This window comes from Aegilops tauschii, chromosome 5, assembly GCF_002575655.3.
Source record: "Aegilops tauschii subsp. strangulata cultivar AL8/78 chromosome 5, Aet v6.0, whole genome shotgun sequence".
Lineage (NCBI taxonomy): Eukaryota > Viridiplantae > Streptophyta > Magnoliopsida > Poales > Poaceae > Aegilops > Aegilops tauschii.
In genome coordinates this window covers 51433500-51460222 of record NC_053039.3, presented here as the reverse complement: position 1 = coordinate 51460222, position 26723 = coordinate 51433500, and the positions used below count along the sequence as shown (strand labels likewise).

Genomic DNA, 26723 nt, shown 5'->3' with positions numbered 1-26723 from the left:
GTGTACCCTTTGCAGTCTTGCATTCCAAACTTCTTCAGGCAATCTTTGAGGTATTTTTCTTGTGAAATGAAGATGCAATTTCTCTGCTGACAGATTTGAAGACCAAGGAAGAATTTCAGCTCACCCATCATGGACATCTGATATTGCTCTTGCATCATATGCCCAAACTCATCACTGTATCTCTTGTCAGTGTAGCCGAAGATAATGTCATCCACATAGATTTGGCATACAAACGGTTCACCATCATATGTCTTCGTGAAAAGAGTGGGATCTAGGGAACCAGGTTTGAAGCCTTTGCTCTTTAGGAAGTCTTTGAGTGTGTCATACTAAGCGTGAGGGGCTTGTTTGAGGCCATACAGTGACTTGTTGAGCTTGTATACCATGTCAGGATGCTTTGGGTCTTCAAAACCAGGTGGTTGTGCAACATACACTTCTTCTTCAGTTTTGCTGTTGAGAAAGGCACTCTTTATATCTATTTGGTACAGAAGAATGTTGTTGTGGTTGGCATAGGCTAGCTGTATGCGAATGGCTTCAAGCCTAGCCACGGGAGCAAATGTTTCATCGAAGTCAATCCCTTCAACCTGTGTATAGCCTTGACCAACGAGATGAGCCTTGTTTCTGAAAACTTGTCCATGCTCATCTTGTTTGTTCCGATAGATCCATTTGGTGCCGATAATATTGTGCTTGTGAGGATCTGGACGCTTAACTAGCTCCCATACATTGTTCAGCTCGAACTGTTGAAGCTCTTCTTGCATAGTTTGAATCCATTCAGGTTCCATGAAGGCTTCATCAACTTTCTTGGGTTCAGATATAGAGACAAATGCAAAGTGCCCACAGAAATTTGCTAGTTGTGTTGCTCTTGAACGAATGAGTGGACCAAGTGCATTGATGCTATCAATTATCTTCTCAATCTGCACTTCATTTGCAACGCAAGGATGAACTGGACGAAGATTCTACCCTTGCTGATCATTGTCTTCATCTTCATCATTGGCTTCAGGCTGAGCAGTGTCTTCGGGCTGATTAGGTGCAGAAATGATGATTTCCTCTTCAGTCTGTGCTTATGAAGGTATGATTTCTCCAGTACCCATAAGCTTGATAGATTCACTTAGTGTAGCTTCATCTAGCACATTTAGCAGGTGCTCTCTTTGCGAGCCGTTAGTCTCATCTAACTGCACATCCACAGTTTCAACCACTTTGTAGTGAAAGAGGTTGAAGACTCTATAGGAGTGCGAATCCTTTCTGTAGCCAAGCATAAAACCTTCATGTGCTTTCGGTGCAAATTTTGAAGTGTGATGCTGATCCTTGATCCAGCACCTAGCACCAAATACTCTGAAATAGCTGACGTTTGGCTTCTTACCAGTCAGGAGCTCATATGATGTCTTCTTTAGAAACTTGTGAAGATAAACACGGTTGATGACGTGGCATGCATTATCAATGGCTTCAGGCCAGAACTTCCTTGGAGTCTTGTACTCATCAAGCATCGTCTGTGCCATCTCAATGAGGGTTCTGTTCTTGCGCTCCACTATGCCATTCTGCTGAGGTGTGTATGGAACTGGAGCTGAGAACTCATGTGTGATGCCCAATGTATCAAGATTAGTGTTGAGGCCGGTGTTCTTGAATTCTGTGCCGTTGTCACTTCTGATGTGCTTGATCTTGATGCCATAGTTGGTCATGGCACAATTGGCGAATCGTCTGAAGACATCCTGCACTTCATTCTTGTAGAGAATTATGTGCACCCATGTATATCTCGAGTAATCATCAACAATGACGAAGCCATAGAGACAAGCAGTGGTAGTAAGGGTAGAGTAGTAAGTAGGGCCAAATAAGTCCATGTGAAGCAACTCGAAGGGGCGTGTCATCGTCATGATTGTCTTCGAGGGATGCTTGGCCGTAGTCATCTTTCCAGCTTCGCAGGCACCACATAGATGATCCTTCTTGAACTTGACGCCCTCGATTCCTATGACATGCTTCCTCTTCGCAAGAGTGTACAAGTTCCTCATGCCAGCATGCCCTAGCCTCTGATGCCAGAGCCATCACTCTGAAGCTTTTTCTAGAAGACATACGGTCAGCTGTGGTCCTGCGGAGAAATCTACCATATACAGATTGTCTTTTCGATACCCTTCGAAGACTATTCGTCAGATTCCATAAGCACTAGGCAATGATATTTCCCAAATATCACAATCATGTTTAGATCACAAAGCATTGAGACAAACATTACGTTGAAACCAAGGGATTCAACAAGCATCACTTTATCCATGTGTTGATCCTTTGAGATTGCATTTCTACCTAAGCCCAATATCTTGCTTTTACCAGTGTCAAAAAATGTGATGTGACTCTTGTCAGACGGACGTAGGGTTGAATCCATAAGAAGACTTCGATCACTAGTCATGTGGTTAGTGCATCCACTGTCCATAATCCACTCAGAAGCCTTTGGTGTCGTACCCAACAGTGCAGTTTGGGGGATAGGCTTCACCAAGGGAAATGTGAAGCATAAACATTTGACGAACTCGGGAATCATCTTATCCATCCCTTGCATGTTATAGTTCATCACGAAGCTCTTGTAGCTTGGTGGCAGTTATTGGAGAATTCTGTCAATAACGCTATCATCCGGAAGATTAACTCCCAGTTGAATCAAGTGATTATTATACCCAGACATTTTGAGTATATGCTCACTGACAGAACTATTCTCCTCCATCTTGCAGCTGTAGAATTTATTGGAGACTTCATATCTCTCAATCCGGGCATTTGCTTGAAATATTAACTTCAACTCCTGGAACATCTCATATGCTCCATGACGTTCAAAACGTCGTTGAAGTCCCGGTTCTAAGCCGTAAAGCATGGCACATTGAACTATCGAGTAGTCATCAGCTTTGCTCTGCCAGACGTTCTTAACGTCGTTAGTTGCATCAGCAGCAGGCCTGGCACCCAGCGGTGCTTCCAGGACGTAATTCTTCTGTGCAGCAATGAGGATAATCCTCAAGTTACGGACCCAGTCCGTGTAATTGCTACCATCACCTTTCAACTTTGCTTTCTCAAGGAACGCATTAAAATTCAACGGAACAACAGCACGGGCCATCTATCTACAATCAACATAGACAAGCAACATACTATCAGGTACTAAGTTCATGATAAATTTAAGTTCAATTAATCATATTACTTAAGAACTCCCACTTAGATAGACATCCCCCTAATCCTCTAAGTGATCACGTGATCCATATCAACTAAACCATGTCCGATCATCACGTGAGATGGAGTAGTTTCAACGGTGAACATCACTATGTTGATCATATCTACTATATGATTCACGCTCGACCTTTCGGTCTCCGTGTTCCGAGGCCATATCTGTTATATGCTAGGCTTGTCAAGCTTAACCTGAGTATTCCGCGTGTGCAACTGTTTTGCACCCGTTGTATTTGAACGTAGAGCCTATCACACTCGATCATCACGTGGTGTCTCAGCATGAAGAACTTTCGCAACGGTGCATACTCAGGGAGAACATACTTTGATAATTTAGTGAGGGATCGTCTTATAATGCTACCGTCAATCAAAGCAAGATAAGATGCATAAAAGATAAACATCACATGCAATCAATATAAGTGATATGATATGGCCATCATCATCTTGTGCTTGTGATCTCCATCTCCGAAGCACCGTCATGATTACCATCGTCACCGGCGCGACACCTTGATCTTCATCGTAGCATCGTTGTCGTCTCGCCAATCTTATGCTACTACGACTATCGCTACCGCTTAGTGATAAAGTAAAGCATTACAGGGCGATTGCATTGCATACAATAAAGCGACAACCATATGGCTCCTGCCAGTTGCCGATAACTCGGTCACAAAACATGATCATCTCATACAATAAAATTTAGCATCATGTCTTGACCATATCACATCACAACATGCCCTGCAAAAACAAGTTAGACGTCCTCTACTTTGTTGTTGCAAATTTTACGTGGCTGCTACGGGCTTAGCAAGAACCGTTCTTACCTACGCATCAAAACCACAACGATAGTTTGTCAAGTTGGTGCTGTTTTAACCTTCGCAAGGACCGGGCATAGCCACACTCGGTTCAACTAAAGTTGGAGAAACTGACACCCGCCAGCCACCTGTGTGCAAAGCACGTCGGTAGAACCGGTCTCACGTAAGCGTACGCGTAATGTCGGTCCGGGCCGCTTCATCCAACAATACCGCCGAACCAAAGTATGACATGCTGGTAAGCAGTATGACTTATATCACCCACAACTCACTTGTGTTCTACTCGTGCATATAACATCAACGCATAAAACTTGGCTCTGATACCACTGTTGGGAACGTAGTAATTTCAAAAAAATTCCTACGCACACGCAAGATCATGGTCATGCATAGCAACGAGAGGGGAGAGTGTTGTCCACGTACCCTCGTAGAACGAAAGCAGAAGCGTTAGCACAACGCGGTTGATGTAGTCATACGTCTTCGCGATTCGACCGATCAAGTACCGAACGCACGGCACCTCCGAGTTCAGCACACGTTCAGCCCGATGACGTCCCTCGAACTCCGATCCAGCTGAGTGTTGAGGGAGAGTTTCATCAGCACGACGGTGCGGTGACAATGATGATGTTCTACCGACGCAGGGCTTCGCCTAAGCACTGCTACAGTATTATCGAGGTGGACTATGGTGGAGGGGGGCATTGCACACGGCTAAAAGATCAAATGATCAATTGTTGTGTCTCTAGGTTGCCCCCTGCCCCCGTATATAAAGGAGCAAAAGGGGGGAGGTGCGGCCGGCCAGGAGGGGCGCGACAGGTGGAGTCCTACTCCCACCGGGAGTAGGACTCCCTCCCTTTTCCTAGTTGGATTAGGGTGGAGGGGAAAGAGGAGGGAGAGAGGAAGGAAAAGGGGGGGCAGCGCCCCCCTCTCCTTGTCCTATTCGGACTAGGGGGGGGCACGGCCCTGCCCTGGCCGCCTCTCCTCTTCTCCACAAAGACCCACTATGGTCCATTAAGCCCCCGGGGGGGTTCCGGTAACCCCTCGGTACTCCGGTAAAATCCCGATTTCACCCGGAACACTTCCGATATCCAAATATAGGCTTCCAATATATCAATCTTCATGTCTCGACCATTTCGAGACTCCTCGTCATGTCTGTGATCACATCCAGGACTCCGAACAACCTTCGGTACATCAAAACATATAAACTCATAATATAACTGTCATCGAAACGTTAAGCGTGCGGACCCTACGGGTTCGAGAACTATGTAGACATGACCGAGACACGTCTCCGGTCAATAACCAATAGCGGAACCTGGATGCTCATATTGGCTCCCACATATTCTACGAAGATCTTTATCGGTCAGACCGCATAACAACATACATTGTTCCCTTTGTCATCGGTATGTTACTTGCCCGAGATTCGATCGTCGGTATCTCAATACCTAGTTCAATCTCGTTACCGGCAAGTCTCTTTACTCGTTCTATAATACATCATCCCACAACTAACTCATTAGTTGCAATGCTTGCAAGGCTTAAGTGATGTGCATTACCGAGAGGGCCCAGAGATACCTCTCCGACAATCGGAGTGACAAATCCTAATCTCGAAATACGCCAACCCAACAAGTACCTTCGGAGACACCTGTAGAGCACCTTTATAATCACCCAGTTACGTTGTGACGTTTGGTAGCACACAAAGTGTTCCTCCGGTAAACGGGAGTTGCATAATCTCATAGTCATAGGAACATGTATAAGTCATGAAGAAAGCAATAGCAACATACTAAACGATCGAATGCTAAGCTAACGGAATGGGTCAAGTCAATCACATCATTCTCCTAATGATGTGATATCGTTAATCAAATGACAACTCATGTCTATGGCTAGGAAACATAATCATCTTTGATCAACGAGCTAGTCAAGTAGAGGCATACTAGTGACCCTCTGTTTGTCTATGTATTCACACAAGTATTATGTTTCCGGTTAATACAATTCTAGCATGAATAATAAACATTTATCATGATATAAGGAAATAAATAATAACTTTATTATTGCCTCTAGGGCATATTTCCTTCACCTCTTTCCTAGGGTTTTGGTTCAGAATTTGTTTCTTGAGGACATCACATAGTGTCTGATGCCCTTTGAGGCTTTTGTACATCCCTGTTTCAAGCAATGTCTTCAAGCTGGCATTCTCATCAACAATAGTAGTGGTATCCTCAGTAGAGGGGTTAGTTACCACATCAGCAGTTGAAGATATTGCAACAGTAGCAGCAGTTGAACATTCAGCAACAGAGACAGCATTATCACGCTCAAGACATTTTAGACATGGTGGCTCAAAACCTTCCTCAGCGGAGCTGATCTGTTGAGCGCGGAGTGACTCCTTCTCCTTTTGAAGATCTTCATGAGTCACTCTCAGGTTCTCAAGTTCTTGCTTCCTATGAAGATAATCATAGGAAAGCTTCTCATGAGTAGCTGAGAGTGTTTCATGACGACTTTCAAGTTCCTCATACTTAACGTGAAGATTTTTAATGTTTTCAATTAGGGACTGAGTTCGAGTCATTTCCGTGTCCAACAGGTCATCGCTTTTGTCTAGCAACTTTTGAATATGTTCCATAGCAGTTTGTTGTTCAGTTGCAATTTTAGCAAGTGTTTTGTAGCTAGGTTTAGATTCACATTCAGAGTCATCTTCACTAGATGTTTGAAAGTAAGCATTGCGTGAGTTTACCTTGGCACCAGGCTTGCCACGCCTGAATCAGACTCCTCCTCAGACTCCACCTCCACCTCCTCAGAAGCAGACTCCTCCTCTGAATCCATCTCCTTGCCAACAAACGCACGAGCCTTGCTGGATAAGCTCTTCTTGTGAGATGAATACTTTGATGAAGACTTTGAGGATTTCTTCTTCTTGTCATCAGAATCATATTCCTTGCTCTTCTTTTTCTTCTTGGTCTCATTGTCCCATTGAGGACACTCAGAGATGTAGTGACCTAGTTTCTTGCACTTGTGGCATGTTCTCTTCTTGTGGTCACGAGTAGAAGCTTCATCATTTTTTGAGCTGGATCTTGAAGACTTTCTGAACCCTTTCTTCTTGGAGAACTTCTGGAACTTCTTCACGAGCATAGCTAGCTCCTTTCCAATGTCTTCAGGATCACCAGAACTGTAGTCAGATTCTTCTTCAGATGAGGAAACAACCTTTACCTTCAAAGCGCGAGTTCGGCCATAGTTGGGGCCATAGATGTCTCTCTTCTCAGATAACTGGAACTCATGTGTGTTGAGCATCTCAAGTATGTCAGACGGGTCGAGATCTTTGAAGTCAGGACGTTCTTGAATCATCAGGGCCAAGGTGTCGAATGAGCTGTCAAGTGATCTCAGTAGCTTCTTGACGATTTCGTGCTTGGTGATCTCAACGACGCCAAGAGCGCGAAGCTCATTTGTGATATCAGTGAGGCGATCAAATGTGAGCTGGACATTCTCATTGTCGTTTCTCTTGAAGCGGTTGTGAAGAACATCAATCCTTGAATCTCACTGAGTTGAGACGCCTTCGTTGACCTTGGAGAGCTAGTCCCAGACTAGCTTCGCAGTTTCCAGTGCACTCACACAGCCATACTGTCCTTTAGTCAGATGACCACAAATGATGTTCTTGGCAGCCGAATCCAGTTGAATGAACCTCTTGACATCAGCAGCGGTGACACTTTCACCGACCTTGGGAACGCCATTCTTGACGACATACCAGAGGTCGACGTCAATGGCTTCAAGATGCATGCGCATCTTATTCTTCCAGTAGGGGTAATCAGTGCCATCGAAGACTGGGCACGCAGCAGAGACGTTGATTATCCCTGTAGTTGACATAGCTAAAACTCCAGGTGGTTAAACCGAATCACACAGAATAAGGGAGCACCTTGCTGTGATACCAATTGAAAGTGCTAGTTATCGACTAGAGGGGGGTGAATAGGCGATTTTTATGGAAGTCTTCAAAACACGAGGTTTTTTAAGAGAAACAGTAGAAATGAACCTATTGGTATGCAATGGAAGGTAGACTACACTAGACAAGCCATAGTCAAGTAAGCAATGAAGTGAAAGCACGAAGACTATCAGTAGCTAGGTAGTATGGATCGGGATGGAAGACAGTATGAAGCCAAACAGTAAATAGTCTTCACTCAGTGAAGTCAATCAGATCAGACAAGCAGGCAATGACTTCACGAAGACAAACTGTAAAGTAAAGGGAAGTGGAGGATAGAACCAGTTGCTTGGTGAAGACAAGGATTTGGTAGACTAGTTTCAGTTGCTGTGACAACTGTACGTCTGGTTAGGGAGGCTGAGATTTAACTCAGAAGACCGCGTCTTCACCTTATTCCCTTTGAGCTAAGGACACCCGGTCCTCGCCCAATCACTCTGGTAAGTCTTCAAGGTAGACTTCCAAACCTTCACAGACTTCGTTCACCGGTGATCCACAACGGCTCTTGGATGCTCAGAACGCGACGCCTAACCGGCTGGAGGATTCACGGTCCTCAAGTGTAACAAGTCTTCAGATCACGCGGACAGAAAGACTTCAGTGATGCCTAACACTCTTTGGCTCTGGGTGTTTTGGGATTTGTCCTCGCAAGGATCTCTCTCTCTCTCAAATGCTTCGGAGGTGGGTTGCTCTCAAACGACAAAAGCCGTGTACTAACTCTGAGCAGCCACCAATTTATGGTGTAGGGGGTGGCTATTTATAACCAGGAGGAAACCCGACCTGATTTGTCCGAAATGACCCTGGGTCACTAAGGAACTGACATGTGTCCAACGGTCGGATTTCAAACACACGCGGCAGCTTGACTTGGGCTACAAGTAAAGCTGACTCATCCAGCTCTGGATAAGATTTGCTCTCATTGTCTTCGCTCGAAGACATAGGATTTGGTTGAGCATCACTTCAGTCACTCTGACTTTGTTCACTTGGACCCCACTTAATAGTACGGTGGTTCCTATGACTCAACAAAGAAGAAAAGGAAACTACGAAACAACTATATCTTCGCACTCCATAGTCTTCACATGAATGTCTTCTCATGTCATAATCTTCACTGTGAATGTCTTCACGAACCACCATTGTCTTCAATGTCTTCACATATTTTTAGGGGTCATCTCTGGTACGTAAACCGAATCAATAAGGGACTACTACCTGTGCTATCCTGCAATTCTCACAAACACATTAGTCCCTCAACAAGTTTGTCGTCAATACTCCAAAACCAACTAGGGGTGGCACTAGATGCACTTACAAAGACTCTTGCAGGTTGACTAGTGGCTGGGGCGCGCCTCCCGAGGCGTCATTCTGCGCACTAAACATACCACTACTAGGGAAAAGCCTAGCAGTAGCGTGGGTTAAATGCTTAGCAGTAGCGCAGGTAGCCGCGCTACTGATACGGCGCCACAGCTAACTCTTATCAGTAGCGCGGTTTGACCCGCACTACTGCTATCGAGGGATAGCAGCAGCGTCGGTCACCAGTTTGGATGGATGGTCAAATGAGATGTAAACATAGTACTTCCACTGAAAGAAACATAGATATTGAATGAAACAGCGCTCTCCACTGCCCTGCTTCCCCTGAAAGAAAACAGAGGCTGATGGCGATGCACCAGTGCATGTCAGCAATGAATCACTGATAGAACAAGCATCAGCATCATCGCCCAGATCATCATATTTCAAGAATCACACCTTCAAAGAACAAGTCGTCTAATAGCTAATGTCGTCTCTAGTGGGAAGTTTTTACATCACCATCAGAGGCCTAGAGCCAGACAACATCAAAGCAAAAGTGACCATTACTCCCTCCAGTAGTGATTCAGGCAGGGTCCCTATTACATTTTCCAGTTGGGAGGGAATGTGTTGGCCTTGAGGGAGGTACATACAGGGAGTGCTCGGCATCTGTCGCATAACAATCCGGCCAAGAAATCCGTCAGGCGCAATTCTCCTCTTTTCTTTTCTTCTCCATCCAAGGTCCAAAATCGTCGGTCCAGCAGTGAGTGATTTGTGCTTGCACTTGCACAGCTTTTTTTTGTCCAGGAGTGAGCATACCTAACCTACCTCATCACAACATCCCAAACATAGTGCAAGTCTCTCCATTGCATTGCTTCGCCTGAAAACAGAAACATGTTCCAAATCACCCATAAACATGACGCTCGAGTAATGATGTTAATGCAGCAGTGCATGCCAGGCCCGTATGAATGACTGACACAAAACACGCATCAACATCGTGTAAATCATACATAATTCAGAGTCAGGGCTAACTCACACTAGGGATGTCCAGAAATCACAACTTCAACAAAAAAGAAAAATGATCATGCATGTACATATGTTAATTCAGGCTTGTCGCAAAGCAAGCAAGTTTCGTAATCAACATGTTACCTACTCCCTCCGTCCGGAAATACTTGTCGCATAAATGGATGAAAATGGATGTATCTAGAATTAAAATACATCTAGATACATTCATTTTAATGACAAGTACTTCCAGACGGAGGGAGTATTAACTAACTTGTCTATACTGAGAAGTTCATTATGAAACAACATCCAGAGGAAATGGATTTCATGGGGAATGGCTATCTCCCAAAGCTTTGGACAGACTTTACCAAAAGATATGCTCCCCAGCTTTTCATCACCGAAACTGACAGCAATCACTCATATGTGCTTCAAAATACGCCAGAATGATAGTCATATTTTTGGGTATAGGGCAAAGGTATAACATTTGACTTTGCAGAATCTCCGAGCTCCGACCTTCCTCTTGTTAGGAAAATATGCAACTTGTATTCCCATGAGGCCATAGGCCGATATATATACATGTACAGGTGTGGAACATATGCAGGAAACCCCTTATACAACGGGATAAATACAAAGGGGTACATGACTTATATTATAACTCTAACACCCCCCCCTCAAACTCATGGTGGATGAACAACACTGAGTTTGGAGAGATAAAAGCCATGTTGTGCTCTAGTCTGGGCCTTCGTCAGGAAATCTGCCAACTGTAACTCGGAAGGCACATACTGAAGAGCAATAACCTGATCCTGCACAGCAGCGCGCACATAGAAAGCATCAACACCAATATGCTTGGTGAGCTCATGCTTCACAGGATCGCGCGCAATGCTAATAGCACCTGTACTGTCAGATAAGAGCAGAGTCGGTGTAGTGACAGAAACACCAAAATCCTGAAGTAACCACCATAACCAAGTCACCTCTGCCGTCAAAAGAGCCATGGCTCGCAACTCAGCTCCAGCACTCGAACGGGAAACTGCAATCTATTTCTTGGTCTTCCAGGCAATGAGAGAACAACCAAGAAAAACACAGTAAGCAGAAAGTGAACGGCGGTCAGAAGGATCACTAGCCCACGTAGCATCCGAATAGGCCTGAAGCTGTAAAGAACTGGAGCTAGGAAAGAATAGACGGTGAGAGATCGTGCCCCGAAGATATCGGAGAACACGAAGGAGATGACTATAGTGAACCGATGTGGGAGCAGAGACAAACTGACTCAGAATATGAACCGGATAAGAGATGTCCGGACGAGTGACAGCTAGATAGACAAGACTGCCAACAAGATGACGATAACGCGTCGGGTCAGGAAGAGGATCACCATCAGTAGCACGGAGGTGAACACTGAGCTCCATAGGAGTCTCAACAATGCGCTCGTTAGTAAGAGCAGCACGAGCAAGAAGATCCTGGATATACTTTTCCTGGGATATAAAAAAGCCATCAGAGGTAGAAGAGACTTCAATCCCAAGAAAGTAGCGAAGAGGTCCAAGATCAGACATAAGAAACTGCTCATTAAGACGGGCCTTTACAAAGGCAATATACTCGGGGTCATCCCCAGTGATGACCATGTCATCAACATAGAGAAGAAGAAGAGTCCGACCACGAGGAGGAAGGTGAATAAACAAGGCTGGATCATGATCACTTGCTGAAAAACCAGCAGTAGTGACCACAGAGGCAAAGCGCTCAAACCAGGCGCGAGGGGCTTGCTTAAGGCCATAGAGAGAACGACGAAGACGACAGACCATGCCATCAGGAACAGAATACCCAGGGGGTGGCTGCATGTACACCTCCTCACGCAGCTCACCATTAAGAAAGGCATTCTTAACATCAAGCTGAGATATAGACCAGTGGCGTGCAGAGGCAACGGCAAGAAGTGTACGAATAGTGGTCATATGGGCCACAGGAGCAAAAGTCTCGTCATAATCACGACCATGCTCCTGCTGAAAACCACGAGCCACGAAACGAGCTTTGTGACGCTCAAGAGAACCATCGGAGCGAGTCTTAACCTTGTAGACCCACTTACAAGGGATGGGACAGACTCCGGGAGGAAGAGAAACAAGATCCCAGGTGCCAGCGCGTTCAAGAGCAGCAATCTCCTCTGCCATCGCAAACTGCCATTCAGGATGAACAACAGCCTGACGGTAAGAAGTCGGCTCAAGAACAGCAGCACCAGCGGTGGGAAATCCAAAGCGATCAACAGGCGGACGAGGACGAGAACGCAAGCCATAAGTAGGCTGAGAGGAAGAGGACGACTCATCCAAGGAAGCATCCACAGGTCGTGAACGACGAGTGTAATGCTGAGGAAAAGATGGAACAATAGAAGGAGGAATCGCCAAGGTAGAATCGGGGGGTGGCGACGAAGAGGTCACCGGAGATGAAGGTGTAGAATCCGGGGACATGCTAGGTGAGGAGACCGGGGAAGATGGTGGCTGCAAATCGACGAGGGGTGGAGAAGCAGAGGGAGTGGAACGAATAGGCACAGGCGCGACGGGGGTGATAGGTGAGTCAGGAAAAGTGAGGAAAGAGATATCCTCCACAGAAAAAATCGATGAAGATGGGCGTGGGTAGAAAGGACGAGACTCATCAAAAGTCACGTCTCGAGAGATACGCATCCGACGACCGATAGGATCCCAACAACGATAGCCCTTATGTTCATCACTGTAGCCTAAGAAGACACACTCAACAGACTGAGCGGTCAGTTTGGTGCGTTCGCGAGGGGCAAGAAGAACATAGCAAACACAACCAAACAAGCGAAGCATCGAATAATCGGGAGAACGATCAAAAAGACGCTCAAAAGGAACACCACCCTGCAAAGCAGCGGACGGCTGAAGGTTGATGAGATAGGCAGAAGTGGAGATAGCCTCGGCCCAAAAATGAGGCGGAAGAGAGGCGGCGATCATCATCGCACGAGCCGTCTCAAGAAGGTGACGATGCTTGCGCTCAGACACGCCATTCTGAGCATGAGCACCAGGACAAGAGAACTGGGCAAGAGTACCCTGCTCAGCAAGGACACCACGCAACATCTTAGAGATATACTCGCCAGCGGAGTCAGCACGAAAAACACGAATGGGTGAAGAGAACTGAGTATGAACCATGGCAGCAAAACGCTTATAAATAGACAACACCTCACTACGAGAAGTCATGAAATAAAGCCATGTGTAACGAGAAAAATCATCGATGAAAATAATATAGTATTTATGACCACCTTTCGAAGCGAAAGGAGCCGGACCCCATACATCAGAATGGACTAAATCAAAAGGACGCTTAGGCACTGACTCACTATGTGAATATGGTAACTGAATCTGCTTGCCAAGACGACAACCCTGACACTCTAAAGAGACATCTCCTGAGACAGACCCCAGAAGACCTCGACGAACTAAAGACGATAACCGAGAACCACACAGATGACCAAGTCGATGATGCCACTGCTTGAAGGAACCAGTAACAGAGGCGACAACAGCGGAGGGACTGGCGATGGTGGTGGCAGCGGAAGGAACATGAAGCCAGTCCAACTCCCAAAGACCCTGAGAATCACGGCGGCGAGGGCCAGCCCCAACCAGAGTGTGCGTGCGACGATCCTGGACAGAACAAGAGTCAACATCAAGGATGACACGACAACCAGAATCAGTAAGTTGACCGGCAGAAAACAGATTCATGGTAAGTCGAGGAACATGAGCAACATCAGGAACAGAATAAGGAGTGGAAAGATGGCCTCTACTAGCAACAGAAAGTGGAGTACCATCAGCAGTGAAAACATGAACAGGAGAATCCAGCGATCGAAGAGAGGACAAAGCGGAAGAATGAGAAGACATATGAAAAGAAGCTCCAGATTCCAGAACCCATGGGGATGTACCTGACTGTGTAGAGGGCGGGTGCTCAGTGCGGGAAGCATCAGTCACAGAACCAGCAGTACCCGTCGAGGAAGAACCTGAAGCCGCAAGCAGACGCTTAAGTCTCAGAATATCCTGCTCAGTCAAAGCAATGGCAGAAGCTGTCGAGGGAGATGACGAAGTCCCTGAGGAGGATGATCGCGCCTTGCGCAGGTGTTTCCGCTTGGTGTAGCACTGGGACTCAATATGACCATCATTGTTGCAGTAGTCACAATGTGGACGGGGGCGACCTGAGCCTCCAGAAGGAGTGGGCAAGAGCGGCGGAGCACTCGAGCGAGAATGGGGCGGTGCAGCAGGTGGAGTGGAAGAAGCCCGAGTAGCGAGCACAGAGGGAACCTCCAGCAAACCAGCACCACGTAAGCGAGTCTCCTCAGCACGAATCTCTGAAAGTGCCTCCATGAGAGAAATACGGCCACGAGCAAACAACTGAGCACGCCGGGGCTCAAACTCCTTACGGAGCCGAGACAGGAACTCGTAGACGCGATGAAACTCCAAGTTGGCCTGGACAGCCTGGCAGCAGGGGCAAGTACGACAGCCAGCACTGCGGAGAGAATAAAGCTGGCGCCAGATAGCAGAACTCTGTGCATAAAAGTCATCAACAGTAGAGTCACCCTGCTGAAGAGCATGCTCCTGACGAACCACAGAAAGGTATAAGGCATCACCAGAGGGCTCATAGCGCTGACGAAGACAGGTCCACATCTGAAAGACAGTAGGAAGACCCAGAAACTCAGAAGCAAACTGAGGCAGAACACTAGCAGTGAGAACAGCTGCAGCACGAGCATCATCATCAAGCCACTGGGTGTAAACAGACAAAGCACCATGATACGTCTGAAGAGCCTCCTCATGATACGTCGGGAGGAGAGGCAGCGGCGACGGGGACATAGAGCGGCGGCCACAGAGGACAATGGTGTCGCGGGGCGGATCAATCAGCATGAGTTGCAGCGTGCAAAAAATTGACCTAGCTCTGATACCATGTTAGGAAAATATGCAACTTGTATTCCCATGAGGCCATAGGCCGATATATATACATGTACAGGTGTGGAACATATGCAGGAAACCCCTTATACAACGGGATAAATACAAAGGGGTACATGACTTATATTATAACTCTAACACCTCTCACATGGGGTGGGAAAACAGCAAGCATCCAGGAGAATTTATTTTCTGGGTACTGGATCACTACTACTATGGGGGTAACAGGAAATCTTGGTGACCTCTGTCTTGTCCTCCAAATTATTTTCCCTAGATCCAGGTTCATAAAATGCTTCTCCAAAAACATCTACATTTGTTCTTCTTGATAACCACTAGAAAAGGTTTCTAAATGACAGGGAAGGCAATAGCTACAATATACGACACAATGCACGGAGAAATATAAAATGACTAGTTTGGAAACTTGCACATTGCTGCAATGCAGACCACTCTTGACTCTCACACCAGAATTTACAGACCATCCATTCCATGAAGAGGCAATCTACCCATATGTTGGATTTTTTTTTTCTGATTCAGCGTATAGGCAAATTACATGATGAGACAATTAAAAGCAAGACAGACATACTATGGTCACTGACGGTAAGATGCTCGAGTAAAGATGTTAATGCAACAGTGCATGCCAGGACCATATGAATGACTGGTGGAAAACACGCATCAGCATCGTGTAAACCATAAATAATTCAAAGTCATGGCTAACTCAGATTAGGGATGTCTACAAATCACACATTCAAATAAAGAATTCAGGCTCATTGAAAAGCAAGCAGGTTTTGCCATCAACTTGTTGTCTAATAACTAACTTGTCTCTATTGACAAGCTTATGATGAAACAACAGCCAAAAGAAGGAACATATGGATTTTATAAGGAATGAATGGCTAACTCCCAAAGCTTTGGACATACTTGACCAAAAGATATTTATCATGTGAAGACAAAGTATACCCACTGTCCATGCACTCAAACCTCTCCCCAGCTTACCATCGCTGAAATTGACATCATTCATCAAATCCGAGCTCCGACCTTTTCTCTCCTTAGGGGTGTGGGGCAGCCGAGGAGAACAGCAAGCACCCAGGTGAAGACTAATTCCTGGGTACTGGATTACTACCGCTGTTACCAGAAATCTTGGTGACCTCTGTCCTGTCATCCAATCTTTTTTCCTAAATCCTGGTTTATAAAATGCCTTCCCAAAATTATCTACATTTGGTTTTCTTGATAATCGTTAGAAAATGGTTTTAGATGACAGGGAAGGCATGACATTACTGTACACAACACTATGCACAGAGAAATATATGATGATAGAACAAGCTGAGAAAATTGCTCATTGCTGCAACACATATCAATGTTGACTCTCAGACCTGAATTTACAGACCATCCATTGCATGAAGAGACAATTTACCCATATGTTGGATTTTTCTGATTCGTCATACATGCAAACTAGTACATGACGAGACAATTAAAAACAAGACACATACTACAATCTCTGTAGAGGTGCCTGTATATGCAAAAGAATGTCACTTTAGGTCTAATTAAGGAAGATGCGTACCGTATCCAGAGTGTTATTTCCTCTGGTTCGAGGCAAGCATGGCAATGAGCTCGTTCAAAACAGAGGGATAGGTCGTGACAATATGCCCCCAGCCATTACTCGTCATGAGTGTCTGCAAACACGGGGGAGATTGGACTTGGATAAACTTCAAGCACGCCTCCTTCAATCCACGGCAGTGGTGCTGCTCGGCTAGAGCAAGGGTGGACGCCACAGAGCTCACACCTATGCGCTGAGACAGCTGCTTTACACAGATGAACTTGAGCCGCTGGAGATCGTACCGGTCGGCCGCTACAAACAAACCTTGCAGCCATTGCAGCAGCCCCATGTCATCCCCTGCCGCTTCCCCATCTTGTCCTTGGTCCACAGCTTCAGACATTTCATCTTCTTGTCCTTGTCCCGTATCTTTGCATATTTCACACAACTTAATGTTGTCCTCGTACATGTCAGGGAATGAGTCTGTGTAGATGAAGCTAAGCAAAGCCGTGAACACCTTTGGTTCCATGTGTTTGATCTGTATGACACTGTTGGACGCCTCCTTCATGGGGCCAAAGAGTTGTGCCATGAACACTGTGGATCGGGCAGCAAGCACACACCGGTGTGCGGCGAATGTCTCGCCGCCAACCTGGAATGCCACATCGGCACCCACCTTGTTTTGAAGTAAACTGTTGAAATGCTGGTGTATGTCCGGCATGAGCGCCTCGGCGCCGCCGTGGCCACCGGCATCATCAACCTTGCTGTTGCTGACGACCACGACATCGCACCGGATGGTGAGACAATCATACTTGAGGTCCGCAGACTGTTCAAGGGCGTCTCTTCTCATAAACCTGTCGTTCCCCCAGATTGAAGTAGCGGTGGAGAAGTCGCGAGTCTCACCAGTTCCACGAATGTACGTCGGCATCTGCTTCTCAACCTGGTCGACAAGGCTGAAACTGAACCTGACCTCCACAGGCTCTCCCTCATCGATATCGGCGTCGTAGTGAAAGGTTAGAAAGAGCGAGATGAAGCCGGCACAGCTCGGGTTCTCGCCATTGGGGTAGTACTCAATCATCCAATCGTGGCCTCCTACATTGAAAGGACCGGCGGTGATGCTCTCGCCCGTGGACATCAGCTCCTTGGTGCGCGTGTAGCCGGTGATCATGAGCAGGTGGTAGCCGCTGTCCCCGCGGGCGTCCACGGCCGACGTCTCGCAGAAGCACCGCCTGTTGCCGTCGGCGATAGAGACGCCGGTGAAGGCCGACATGGCGGACCTGTAGAAAATCAGTCAACATTCACATTCCACTCTGGAAATCGTTTCCCAATTGATGTGCAAAACTTGGACAAAACTAAGCTTCAGAGTTTGGAGTTGGGATGGATGGCGAACCTAGGCTTGCAACGGAGGTCGCCGGAGCAAACCTGGTCACCCCCGAGCAAACGGAGGTCGCCGGCGGCCGCACGAAGACGAGCTCCACTCCCCGAAAGCAGAGTTGGGCACACCCCGCTACGCACGGAGTCGCCGCTGCCCCACTGGCTGCGGCACCGATGCAGCTTCTCCCCGGAGACAGAGCTCGCGCCGCCGCCGCTCACTCGCTGCGCCGCCGGCTGGTCCCGTGTGTGCGACCTGGGCCTGCCTAGAGCTAGAGCTCTCCTAGGGCTAACTCTCACCACGTTCGTTATTGGGCTTGAGTCCACGAGCTGCAAAGCCCATCACTCAAGGCATATTATTTGTTTGGTATAAATCGAGCTGAATATTTATTTATTTATTACTAACAATCGAGCTGAATTTTGTGGGGGTGCCAAACACAACTTGACCTGTTGTTAGATCACAAAAATACAAATTTTATAGTTTGAGTTTAAGAAGAAATATACCATTGTATTAATATAAACTCATGATCTTCGCCTTCAGTGTTTTCGATAGGTCAATATACTTTCCGCCCAACCCTCCTCCCACACCATCATTTGTCCTCGTCCTAATATCATTCCGCACAGGAGCTTGTGGCCACTCCTATTCAAGAAGTAACGCGTCCAGGGGCGGCCAATCGCAAACCCTGAGCTCACGCAAACTATATGGGCCAACTCATTTGCGACTCTTTACCGTGTTTTCGTTCCCATTAGTTTTGGATCAATATTTTTTTTTGCTGTTTCCTTTTTTTATTTTTATGGTTTTTTATCCTTCTTTCGTTTTTTCAGTTTTTCATTTTTATTTTTCCATTTTAAAGTTTCTGTATTTTTTTCTAATTCGTGATTATTTTTTGCAATCCAGGATTTTTTTTAAAAATCAGACGATTTTTTTAATTCATTAATATTTTTAAAATCGCAAACATTTTTCACTATATTACGGAAACCCCAGAAGTTTGGATGTTACAGGTGGTTCAGAAGTATCTGCTCGTGATGACCCAGACTTACTCTAGGTCCAGTAAACAATGCTCCATTGAAAAGAAACATTGATGTATGTATATTTATCGAATGCAAAGAAAAATAATGGTTTCCAGGTATCCAATACAAATAATTGAATTTATCATTCCCTGAGACGATAGAATTTACATGATCGTAAGTACTCCCTCCATTCCACAATATAGTGTGCCCACGCTTCTCAAGATCTAAATTTGACCATACATTTAACCAACGAAATCGACTGCGGCGGGAGCAAAAGTTATACCACTGAATTCATATTAAAAATACGAATTCAATGGTATAATTTCTGCTTCCGCCATAGTCGGTCTCGTTGGTTAAATTTATGGTCAAATTTAGATCTCGGAAAGCACGAGCGCACTATATTATGGAATGAAGGGAGTAGCATAGAAACAGGTAGCTCCAGGAATGAATCTGTTGGCCATCAGTTTGGATAGATGGTCAGATCCTGTGTTGGCCAAGTGCAATCTGCAGCAGCAGGGTGTCAACATTAGTAACAAATGTCAGTTCAAAGATAAAATTAAGTACTCTCTCCGTCCCATAATATAAGAATGTTTTTCAATCCATGTTAGTTTGAAAAATGTTCTTATATTATGAGACGGAGGGAGTAAGATGCAATGCAGGCATGACAGCACTTCTGATGTCTACCTCCATTCTGAGTCTCCCAAACATACGAGAGTGATAATCCTCTGCAAACTGACATTCTGATACCCAGCAAGGAAGGAAAATACATATGCATTGCCCTGGAATTTCTGACAGAAACCGCTAGCTAGCCTTTTAATTGCACACCATAAGAAGAAGCATTTTACTAGTATATCACAGCATCAAAGCAGCACAGGGAGTCGGTTTTTACTATACATCACAGCATAGCGCTTCCGTTGAAAGAAACATAGTGAATGCAACAGTGCTCTTCACTGCTCTTCTCCCTGGAAAATAGAGGCCGATGGCAATACACCAGTGCATGTTAGTGTCAGGATTAAGCCACCAACGAATCACTAATAGAACAAGCATCAGCATAGTGCATATTTCAAGAATCGCACATTCAAAGAACAAGTCATCTAGTGGAAGTTATTACTATGAAACAACATCCAGAGGAAGATATAAATTTTATGACCATCTCCCAAAGTTTCCACCGACACTTGACCAAGAGATGTTTATTGGACGAAAGTAAAGAAAAACATCTATACATCTGTTCTTCTTTTTTTCTTGACAACCACTGCAACTGCAGTTCAGTTTGACACTTGCACCTGAATTTTCAGACAGCCCATTCCATGAAGACACGATTTGCAAGTATGTTGACTTAGAATATATGCAAGTTATACATACATGCTAAGAAAAGGTCAATATACTTTCCGCCCACCTCTCCTCCCACACCATCGTCTGTCCTCGTCCTACTATCATCCCGCACAGGAGCCTGTGGCCACTCCTATTCAAGAAGTAGCGCGTCTAGGGGCGGCCAATCGCAAACCCCGAGCTCACGCAAACTATATGGGCCAACTCATTTGTGACTCTTTACCGTGTTTTCGTTCCCATTAGTTTTGGATCAATTTTTTTTCACTGTTTCCTTTTTGTTGTTTTTATGGTTTTTTATGCATGAATGGTTGGAAAACAGCAAGGAACAGTTAACTGCACAGATGGTCGAAGTAGACACTGTAGCTACAGGTGCGAGATGCAGAGAAGTACAGCAAGAGTACCTGGATTCACGAGGGAATCCATTTCCTTTTGCTTTTTCTTCGAGAGAATCCATTTTCTTTTGCTAGTAGTAATACTCCCTCTATTTTGACCAAGTTTAAGGAAACAACATATCAACATCCACAATGTGAAATTAGTATCATTAGATTCATCATTAAGTGTAGTTTTATATTATATTTATATGGTATTTTAGATGTTTATAGTTTATTCCATAAATTTCATCAAACATAGATATGTTTGGCTTTTCGAAAACGAAATATGCAATATATTTTGGAACGGAGGGAGTACTATTTTCCCTAGTAGCAATACTGTTTATGTACTCTCTCGTATCCATATTAATTGATGCTGCTTTAGTATGAATATGAATCGGAGGGAGTACTATTTTCCCTAGTAGCAATACTGTTTATGTACTCCCTCGTATCCATATTAATTGACGCTGCTTTAGTATGAATATGAATCGGAGGGAGTACTATTTTCCCTAGTAGCAATACTGTTTATGTACTCCCTCGTATCCATATTAATTGACGCTGCTTTAGTATGAATATGAATCGGAGGGAGTACCTTTTTTTGAGCAATACTACTATTTATGTACTTCAAGGGAGTACTATTTTCCCTAGTAGCAATACTGTTTATGTACTCCCTCGTATCCATATTAATTGACGCTGCTTTAGTATGAATATGAATCGGAGGGAGTACCTTTTTTTGAGCAATACTACTATTTATGTACTTCGATGCGGGGCAGCGCTTACTGTGAGTGTTAAGGAAGACTCAGCCCATGGCGCGCTTGCATGAGCCATGGCCAATAGTGCTTGAGCGCTATGTCCTCTATGAGAAACCTAGCGTGGGTTGCTATGCTCGTATACATGACGCACTGATGCAAGATAGTAAGATTTTTATTTTCATTTTATGTTTCTCACTTCGTTTTATTTTAATATTTATTAAGTTTTTTTTTCATTTTTCATGATGATATACGAGATAGAGTTGGGGTAGCACCAATTGAAGAGAAGCTTGTCCAACATCGTCTGAGATGGTTTGGGCATATCCAGCACAGGCCTCCAGAAGCTCCAGTGCATAGCGGACGGCTAAAGCGTGCAGAGAATGTCAAGAGAGGGCGGGGTAGACCGAATTTGACATGGGAGGAGTCCGTTAAAAGAGACCTGAAGGATTGGAGTATCACCAAAGAGCTAGCTATGGACAGGGGTGCGTGGAAGCTTGCTATCCATGTGCCAGAGCCATGAGTTGGTTGCGAGATCTTATGGGTTTCACCTCTAGCCTACCCCAACTTGTTTGGGACTAAAGGCTTTGTTGTTGTTGTTGTTCATGTTCCCTTATTTCCTTTTACTATTTGTTTAAAAAATATTCACATATTTTTAAAATAAAAGATAAAATGTGTGAAAATAGACGATGAATATTTTTTAAATACGAGGAAAACATTTTAGCATGTGATGGACACTTTTAATACCCGATGAACGTCTTTTTAAATACATGATGTACATTTGTTTTAAATACACAACGACTATTGAAAAATAATACATGATGAAATTTTCTAAAATGTGCGCTGAAATTTTTTTAATGCCATGATGAAAAAAGAATACATGAAGAACATTTTTAATACACGGCATATATTTTGTTAATACACGATGAATATTTTTTATAAATTGTAAAAACTTTTTAATACACAACGAACATTTTTTAATACATGATGAATATTTGTTAATTCACACTATGAACATTTTTTAATAAACCACATTTTTTATATATGGCAATGATTTTTCAATATATGATGACTATTTAAAAATAGAAAACAATGAACATTTTATAAACTTTTAAGATTTTTAATACACAGCACATATTCTTTAATGTATTTTTTGTGAATGAATATTCTTTAATACACGATGACGATATTTAATGCACCATAGCTATTTTTAACACACCATAACCATTTTTTTAATCAGTATGAATATTCATGATAAAAAAAGAAAAGGCAGAAAAGAATAAACGTAAAAAAAGGAAAAACAATGAAAAGAAGAAGAAAAACAAAAGTTAGAAGAATAAACGAAAAGGGAAAGGAAACAAACCATGGATGTTTCTTCTATGATATGAAAAACACACTATTGAGGCGCTACCATCACTGTTTAAGAAATAAAGTCCCTTCTTGTCATCCTTTCCGAACTTGGTCAATCCCAGTAAGCTCTAATTAAATGCTCGATCTTTCGCCTTGATCCCTTGAGCAGGGATGCAATTGTTCAGACGACTGTGTGGTGATTATAAAACCTGAAAATCTGAAATAGTCAAATCGTTATAAAACCTGTCCCTGTATGAGATGTAGACTAAACATGCATTTTTCTCCTCTAATGGTGACAACTTTCAATGACGAGATACACCTCACTTCACAAAATGAAGACCACCATCCATATATCAAACCAACAAAGAGGCCTGAGGACCTCAAGAAACAGAAGCTGGTTTTGAGATCCCAATCCACCATGTTTGCACTTGCAGTCTTCCTGCTCCTGCTCACTGAAACCACAGCCCACAAACCTCATGATACATCGGGGCATGGAAGGGGCTGCATCGCCAGGGAGAGGGAAGCCCTGTTGTCCATTAAAGCAGGCATGGTAGACGATGATAGCCTGAGCCTCTTCTCATCATGGCACGGGCAGGACTGCTGCCGGTGGATGGGCGTCAGGTGCAGCAACAGAACTGGCCATGTCGTCAAGCTCGACCTTCACGAAGGATTCCTCGTAGGCGAGATAAGTTCTTCATTGAAAGATCTAGAGCATCTGCAACACTTAGACCTCAGTGTAAACTATCTTACGGGGCCGCGAGGCCGCCTTCCAGATTTCTTAGGGTCTCTTCATGATTTACGGTACCTCAACCTCTCTGGCCTGAACTTTTCTGGTCCAGTGCCCCATCAGCTTGGTAATCTCTCGAAGTTGCGATATCTTGATCTGGCATCTGGTTATGATCAATTGTACTCCAAAGATATTTCATGGCTACGACAACTCTCTTCGCTCAAGTATCTTGACATGACTTCTGTGAACCTCAGCACAGTAACTGGTTGGGTTGATACACTGAACATGCTGTCCTTTCTTGAGGTCCTCAGGCTAACTGGTTGTTGGCTCCCTCCGAACAATAGCACAGTCCACTCTGCTCCCCACACAAATCTCACTAGGCTCAAGACCTTAGACCTCTCTTTCAATTCATTTGAAACATTTCATAGTGTTGCCTTCGTTTGGGGTGCAACCAGCCTGAAACATCTGAATCTTGAAGAGAACATGATCGATGAAGTGCTGCCCGCAGAACTGGGAAACTTGAGCGCACTTGAAATCCTTCAGCTGAGTGGGAGCTTCGTAAAGGGAATGTTACCAGATACTCTGATCAATCTTTGCAATCTGAAAATAATTGACCTGACATGGAATGAAATTGAAGGGGATGTGACAGGGTTCATCGAGAGGTTGCCAAAATGTTCATTGAGTAAGTTGCAGGTGCTGCTTCTGGATCATAATAACATAACTGGCTCCCTGCCAGATTCAGTCAGCCGCATGACTAGCTTGATCACCCTTAATCTGGCTTTCAATGGGCTTACAGGAAATCTGACCACTGGGATAGGCAATCTTTCTAACTTGACTTACCTTGACCTCCGCTACAATCAGATGGGTGGGCTGATCACTGAAGAACACTTCTCCAAGCTTCCACATTTGCAAGAACTGCACTTATCTGCAAATTCATTTACCATGGAGTGGAACTCTGAATGGGTCCCTCCATTCGGCTTGCAGATATTAGGATTGAAATCATGTTGTGTTGGGCCAGGATTCCCTCAATGGCTCAAATGGCAGGAGAATATCTCCGAACTTTATATGTCCAATGCCAGCATAGCTGATACCATGCCTGATTGGTTTTGGGTTGTTTTTTCAAAGGCTGCAATTTTGGACCTCTCAAATAATAACATTAGCGGCAGCCTACCAGCTACTCTTGGACAAATGGAAGCTTCTTTACTGGATCTCAGCTCAAATCAATTCATTGGCTCAGTAAAACAAATACCTCCGAATATAACCACTTTGGATCTCTCTAGAAACTCTCTGTCAGGGCCACTACCATTAAATATCAGATCACCATTGTCCGTAGATGCTCTGGTTCTTTCTGACAATTACTTCACAGGCACGATCCCAACATCAATATGCCAAATGAAGTCCTTGAAATTGTTTGACATTGGAAACAACATGATAACAGGTCAGCTCCCTCAATGTTCAGAATATATGGCATCAAGATCAAGCATGGTCTCGCCTGATACAGCGTCTCCAATTACCGATTCTAACTCTAATACATCAACTGAGCCTATGTCAATTGAAACTCTGAGGCTCAACAACAACAACCTCTCTGACGAATTCCCTTTGTTATTACAGAATTGCCCAGAACTAACGTTCATTGATCTTGGGCAAAATAAGTTTTTTGGAAGCATACCAGCATGGATTGGTGAGAAATTAGCCCATCTGGGTATTTTGCGTCTCAGGTCCAACATGTTTTCTGGCTATATACCTAGCCAGCTTAGAAGACTTGTTCGTCTCCAATATTTGGACCTTGCACACAACAACCTCTCAGGAAATATACCTGAGTCTCTGCTTAACATGGATGGTGTTAATGATATCGCAGAAATAGAATTTGTGTACAATCCATCCGTGCCTTACGGTAACTCCGACGAAGTAGCTGACAGTCTAGGGCCTGATCCATACGCGAGCATATCTGCAGTCACAAAAGGACAACAGCGTGAATATACTGGTCACTTCATATACATGGTGAATCTAGATTTGTCCTGCAACCATTTAACTGGAGGCATCCCCAAAAGAATAGGTCCTACCACAGGGTTAGTGAACATGAATTTGTCTAGGAACCATTTGACTGGAAAAATCCCAGAGAACATTGGTTCTATGCACTCATTGGAATCACTTGACCTCTCAGATAACAAGATTTCTGGTGAAATCCCTTCAAGCCTATCTGATCTAACATCACTAAGTTACCTAAACTTGTCATACAACAACTTATCAGGAAGAATACCCTCGGGCCACCAGCTGGATGCTCTCAACCCTACCAATCCAGCATCTATGTACACTGGCAACATTGGTCTCTGCGGTCCTCCTCTTCGGAAGAGCTGCTCTGGAAGTACGGTACAAAGCCACTTCTCAATAAGCAAGGAAGGATCAGAGATAATGACACTCTATTATGGACTAAGCGTGGGTTTCGTGGTTGGCCTCTGGGTGGTGTTCTGCTCCCTTTTGTTCAAGAAAACATGGAGGACTTCCTATTTCCTATTATTTGATGAGCAATGTGATGCGCTATACGTGCTTGCGGTCGTAAATTGGGCAAGAATGACGACGAAGGCAACCCCAACAAACTAAACGGTGCTAGTAATTTATTACAGCCAGGAGCATTTTGGGTTGTAATCTAAACTACGTGGCTTGGTGATTCTATAAACAAGTAATGTATTAGTACTGCCTGTTTATGATTTGTGAGCAACAATGCAACAAGCTACCTATTCATGTGTCTGTAATCTCTTCTGGTTGGGAATAATATTGTTGTGTTGACATTAAAAGGAGAAAATACTGAACATTATAGTACCTGATGGTCTAGTTCTGTTTCTGGAACATATCAAAGCATGCACTCCTTGAAATTATCATCTTGTATTGGGAAGTTGTGGCATGCAAATATGTAATCAACTACTCCTATATCATGAGTACAAAGTGCGGTCATGGTACAGTAACAGGTGGAAAGGGGCGTACAGTCTTGACCATATACATGGGCTGTACGGGTAGTATACTGTGGATAGTCTAACATTGCGATGACCAATGAAAGAGAGGGAGTCGGTGGCCCCATTAACATGTGCGATGACCAATGAAAGAGAGGGAGTCGGTGGCCCCATTATCAACGCCACGCTTGTACTTGAATTCAGATAGGAGCCTAACAAACTTTGACATGGCCTTGCGCTACAATTCAGAGGT

The 26723-nt window shown here is 44.5% G+C and overlaps 2 protein-coding genes across 3 annotated transcripts; one reads left to right on the top strand and one right to left on the bottom strand.

Annotated features, from left to right (window-relative positions):
- Nucleotides 1-9598: 9598 nt before the first annotated feature.
- Nucleotides 9599-18262, bottom strand: LOC109733880 (BTB/POZ and MATH domain-containing protein 1). Of its 2 annotated transcripts, XM_020293092.4 has the most exons (3): nucleotides 18011-18262; nucleotides 16651-17897; nucleotides 9599-10066 (listed from the first exon to the last, which is right to left on the bottom strand). In XM_020293092.4, exon 2 carries the CDS (start codon nucleotides 17888-17890, stop codon nucleotides 16664-16666), a length of 1227 nt encoding a protein of 408 aa, XP_020148681.1. In that variant the 5' UTR covers nucleotides 17891-17897; nucleotides 18011-18262; the 3' UTR covers nucleotides 9599-10066; nucleotides 16651-16663. The 2 variants fall into 2 exon arrangements, with proteins under 2 accessions (XP_020148681.1, XP_020148680.1); XM_020293091.4 differs by lacking the exon at nucleotides 9599-10066 and having other exon boundaries at nucleotides 16394-17897.
- Nucleotides 18263-19972: 1710 nt separating this feature from the next.
- Nucleotides 19973-26339, top strand: LOC109733881 (receptor-like protein EIX1). Its single transcript, XM_020293094.4, has one exon. The coding sequence runs from the start codon at nucleotides 23049-23051 to the stop codon at nucleotides 26121-26123; it is 3075 nt and encodes a 1024-aa protein (XP_020148683.3). The 5' UTR covers nucleotides 19973-23048; the 3' UTR covers nucleotides 26124-26339.
- Nucleotides 26340-26723: the final 384 nt, after the last annotated feature.

Excerpts from the sequence above, each read along its gene's own strand:
- LOC109733881 (XM_020293094.4), top strand. The coding sequence starts at position 23,049 with ATGAGATGTAGACTAAACATGCATTTTTCTCCTCTAATGGTGACAACT.
- LOC109733880 (XM_020293092.4), bottom strand. The coding sequence starts at position 17,890 with ATGTCGGCCTTCACCGGCGTCTCTATCGCCGACGGCAACAGGCGGTGC.